The sequence below is a fragment of the Nanorana parkeri genome, unplaced genomic scaffold (assembly GCF_000935625.1).
Source record: "Nanorana parkeri isolate BGI_ZX_2015 unplaced genomic scaffold, ASM93562v1 scaffold3383, whole genome shotgun sequence".
Classification (NCBI taxonomy): domain Eukaryota; kingdom Metazoa; phylum Chordata; class Amphibia; order Anura; family Dicroglossidae; genus Nanorana; species Nanorana parkeri.
In genome coordinates this window covers 40852-45607 of record NW_017309651.1, presented here as the reverse complement: position 1 = coordinate 45607, position 4756 = coordinate 40852, and the positions used below count along the sequence as shown (strand labels likewise).

The window sequence follows — 4756 nt, the reverse complement described above, 5'->3', positions numbered from 1 at the left end:
GGCACCGCGGTGGGGGGGGGGGAGGGGTTTAGATTTGAGGGCGGAGCCGGCGGGAAATTCAAAAGCGGAAACGATGCAATGTACACCGAATACAATGTAATCCGCTATAATTACACTTATGTATCAAACCATTTCACTTCAGTTTTGCCCGGTGCTGCCCGGCCGGCACTGTTACTGTTCTTTCTGCCTGGAGACATGAGAGCGTGCGCGGCATCCAAACCGCGTCCCTTTAGGTCAAAAGCGGTTTTAGAGCGGCTCGAGAACATTAGTGAATCGGAATCACTCGCAGAATTGAGCGATAGGGATTGGTGGGGGAGAAATTCGTCATCAGGCATCAGCCCGATGACCGGTCACTGACCCAGCCTGCCCACCTACCTAGAGAGCCCGATGGCCGGTCACTGACCCAGCCTGCCCACCTACCTAGAGAGCCCGATGGCCGGTCACTGACCCAGCCTGCCCACCTACCTAGAGAGCCCGATGGCCGGTCACTGACCCAGCCTGCCCACCTACCTAGAGAGCCCGATGGCCGGTCACTGACCCAGCCTGCCCACCTACCTAGAGAGCCCGATGGCCGGTCACTGACCCAGCCTGCCCACCTACCTAGAGAGCCCGATGGCCGGTCACTGACCCAGCCTGCCCACCTACCTAGAGAGCCCGATGGCCGGTCACTGACCCAGCCTGCCCACCTACCTAGAGAGCCCGATGGCCGGTCACTGACCCAGCCTGCCCACCTACCTAGAGAGCCCGATGGCCGCCATTATTCAAAAACAGAGTTCCAGTAAAACGGGATATTTAAAAAAATCGCAACCAAAATAATTTCTCCTCGACAACCTGCACCCCGATATTGGGGCAGCTCAGCATTATATATAACACACGTGTCACTCATACAGGACGTGGTAAACTTCTCAGAAAACACAAAAGCAAAGAGAAAGTTTTGTAGAAAAAAATTGATTATTTACTAGAGTGAGAGAACGATGAGACGGCGGAGAGATTACTGCAATCTGAACCTCCAAATACTGAGCAGACTAGAGAAGCCCCAAACCCGAGACACAAACTACGATGTGCGTATACAGCGAGGACACCGGAGGGGACCACAGGAGGGGCCTCCGGGTAGAAAGCGTCTAGCTCCTGGTTGTGGATCCAGTTCAAGTTCCTTGGTGAGCAGGACAGACCTCCTACGAGCCACACATTAGGCAATCGTCACGGTTTTCTAGAGAGCACACCATGGCCGCTTTATTCCGCTCCCTCTCCTCCTGTTCCATCGTCTCTTTGGCCAGATCTTTCTCCTGCAGCTTCTCCTTGTTCAGCGTGAACTGGATGGGATTGGCAGCCGGGCGGGTTCGGAGATAATACATGCCGGTCTTTAATCCCTGCGGAGAGGGGAAAAAAAAATGATAGAATCAGACCGACAGGACACAGACTATGTGGCTGATTTTATCTCAGCAGCTGTTCAGTAAGGATGCCATGTCCCCCGCTCCCCAATTAGTAGGGACTGTGTTGGTCTCTGGCACACAACTACTGCTGGAGACAAGTGCGGTCAATCACACCTAATCAGCTTCTCATCTCCTACTGAACCTTGTGGTCGTGCAGCGGTGGTGGGGCTGCCAAGCATGCTAGCTCAGCAGTCACAGCAGTGATGGAGGATTACCATTCACTTGGTCACCTGGGGGACTTTAGATGTTCTGGGTGACACCAAGTCCTAAGGCACGTCAGAGGATCCCGTGTATCCTTGGTTCTCAACTGGTGGGTCGTGACCCCGTGTGCCTTCCACTGTGCTGGGCAAGAGGCTCCTCCTGTCAGTTCTCTTGCCAATCAGCCATTCACAATATGCTGCCCGGTGCCGAGTGTCTGCTGGAGGTGGGATGGGGCCGCGAGAGAGCTCCATGCATGCGTACAACTCCCTCACGTGTCCTGTAGAGGTGCTTGGACTGGAGTGATGTCACATTCCGGTTCCCGGAACCTCTACAGGACACGCAAGGGAGCTGTACCAGCATTGTATATATGGATGGAGCTCCGTCACAGCACAGCCGCCCCCACACTGGACCCCAAGCTGAGGATCAACTTCAGCTCTCGTAAAGTATGGAGACTGGGTGGATCTTTTGAATGACATCCCAAAACACACCTGATTGCCCGCATGGGAACATGCGGTACCACAACCCTGTGCGTTCCATTGCAGTGCAACTTAATGACCGAGTACCAATGTGGGTCCCGGGGCTCCACAGGTGGAGAACCGCTGCCGTGTATACAACATACCTGCTTCCACCCATAGAAGTGCATACTCGTCAGCTTCCCGTAGTTTGGTTCGGCAACGTGGATGTTGAGCGACTGGCTCTGGTCAATGAAGGCTCCTCTGTCAGCGGCCATCTTGATGATGGTTTTCTGAGAGATCTCCCACACGGTCTTATAGAGTTCCTTCAGGTCAGCCGGGATATCAGGAATACTCTACATGGAGGAGAACGGGGGGAAGGGGTCAGTGTGTGTTCTGTGGGATCGTCGGTTATACTTCCGGCAGAGAGGTTCTTATGGACCCGATACCTGTATGGAGCCGTTACAAGAAATTATCTGGTTCTTCATGTCTTCGTTCCACAGGCCTCGCTCGGTCAGATCTTTCAGCAGGTGGGGGTTCACAATCTAGATGGGGGAAAACAGCGAATGAGGGCGTCTATGAGATCATACAGAGCCGGAGAAGAGAATTGCCCACCCGCTAATCCTCCCAAAACACTTCACTCCCTTGGCCCCCCCAAGACTCCGCTCTTTGCTGGTCCTCTTCCTCGGTGTCACCTACAACTCCATCTCCTCCCTCCATGGGGGTCCCCCAAGGCTCTGTCCTCAGACCCCCTCTATTCTCTATCTGCACCTCCTCCCTTGGCCTCCAATACCATCTGTATGCCGATGACACAAATCCATCTCCCTTCAGCCTCCTCGTGTATCACCAATGTACGGACCTCACACCACTTACAAATGCAATCTTCCAAAAACTGAGCTCATTATGATCCTTCCCCGAGTGCTCCCCTCCCAACCTTTACACTGATCAATAACTATAACCCCCCCCCCATGTCACGGTGCTAGGCCTAATACTAGACTCATATTGCACCACACTCAAATCGCTATCCAAATCCTGCCCCCTTCACCTCCGTAACATCTCAAAAATACCCCTTCTTACCCAATGACACCACCAAGCTACCAACTCCCTCCTGTGTCATCTCACCTCGACCAGCGGAACTCCCTTCTTGCTGCTTTACCTGTACAAACTATCCGCCCTACAGACCAACATGAACGCTGCTGCCAAACTCATCCACCTCACCCACCACTCTGCAACTTCCCTCTGCCTATCCCCCCACTGGCTTCCACCCCCCACCCCCAGTCCCTCCACTGCCCCCCATCCCCACTCTGCCAATCCCACCATTGGCTTCCATCTTCTGCCCCTCTTGGCCATTCCCCCTACTGGCTTCCATCCAATCCTTTTCTGCCAATGCCTCCACTGGCTTTCATCTTCTGCCCCTCTCTGCCAATCTTTCCAATGGCTTCCATCCCCTGCCCCTCTCTGCCAATCCCCCCACCGGCTTCCATCCCCCGCCCCTCTCTGCCAATCCCCCACTGGCTTCCATCTTCTGCCCCTCTCGGCCAATTTCAATCCATCTCCTCTCCTCCATCCCCCACCCTTCTCTGCTAATCCCTCCACTGGCTTCCATCTCCTGCCCCTCTCCGCCAATCCCTCGCCCCTCTGAGAAAGCCATACACGGCTCTGCCCCCAACTACCATCACTAACATGAATAAATAAAGTTTAAAAAAAATCACGGAAACAGTCATCTTCACTCCTCCCGAGACCTCCTGCACTCTGGCTCCCTTGTCCCCTCCTCCCATGTTCCCTTTCAGGACTTCTCCAGGGCCTCTCTGATCTTCTGGAACTCCCCAACCAATTGTGCTGCTCATGGCAGTAGATCGGTACCTAGCCATCATCCAGCCACTACATTACCATGAGATTGTAGGCAAGCAATTGGTTGTCCACTTGGCAGTCAATGGAGTGATCCGTAATGGTGTATTTGTGTTCCCTCTGGTCTGTCCAGCAATCTCCTACTCTATTCACCTTAAGCTGATCCTTGAAAACTCTTCTCTTCAGGGAAGCTTACCCCAACTCACCATACCTGTCCTTTTACTTCTTCCATTAATTCTGTCCATCACAGCTATTATCTTTTCTATCACTTGCCCCTCCCAATTAGACTGTCAGCTCTCAGGATCAGAACCCTCCTGCGTTGTATCTATACTATCTCCCTGTATATTGTAAAGCTCTGGGCAATCTGATGTTGCTGAACACTACAGGAGGTCCCCCTTACCTGAAACTCCCCGGACAGGACTCTGCGGGTGTAGATGTTGCTGGTGTAGGGCTCAATAGATTCATTGTTCCCCAGGATCTGTGCGGTGGACGCAGTGGGCATCGGAGCGACCAGCAAACTGTTCCTAATACCATGCCTGTAAAACCAAGACAGGTGAGCAATGTGCGGCTATAATCAGAGGACAAGATCAGGTGTGGACACCTGCAGACAGTAAATTATTTCTCTCGTAAGAAAACACCTACAACCATAAACTCCGGTATATGGAGTGATGAGAGGTTCATGGCCTACAAATCCAGAAAATCCAAGGCTTGGCCCTACTGATCTCCCAGGCCCATGTAGAGGAAGCCAACACCTAAACTCACTGTTCATATTCCCGGGCGGGTCAGCCGAGGACACGGCGAGGGGGCGGGTCAGCCGAGGAC

The 4756-nt window shown here is 53.3% G+C and overlaps 2 protein-coding genes across 4 annotated transcripts in view; both read right to left on the bottom strand.

Moving 5' to 3' along the window:
- LOC108803089 overlaps positions 1–758 on the bottom strand; it is a gene marked incomplete at its 3' end in the record, with an annotated part of 9167 nt that extends 8409 nt beyond the window's left edge. Inside the window, exon 1 of the mRNA XM_018574929.1 lies at positions 736–758. Within this exon, the coding sequence (XP_018430431.1) occupies positions 736–758 (23 nt within the window). The remainder of the gene's footprint in view (positions 1–735) is intronic.
- A 416-nt stretch (positions 759–1174) lies between these two features.
- Positions 1175–4756, bottom strand: part of RRM1 (ribonucleotide reductase catalytic subunit M1) — a 27079-nt gene continuing 23497 nt past the window's right edge. For all 3 annotated transcript variants that reach the window (XM_018574932.1, XM_018574930.1, XM_018574931.1), the window contains 4 exons: positions 4335–4470; positions 2536–2631; positions 2254–2442; positions 1175–1370 (listed from right to left, as the gene is read on the bottom strand). In XM_018574932.1, the coding sequence (XP_018430434.1) occupies positions 1176–1370; positions 2254–2442; positions 2536–2631; positions 4335–4470 (616 nt within the window). In that variant the 3' untranslated portion in view covers position 1175. The remainder of the gene's footprint in view (positions 1371–2253; positions 2443–2535; positions 2632–4334; positions 4471–4756) is intronic.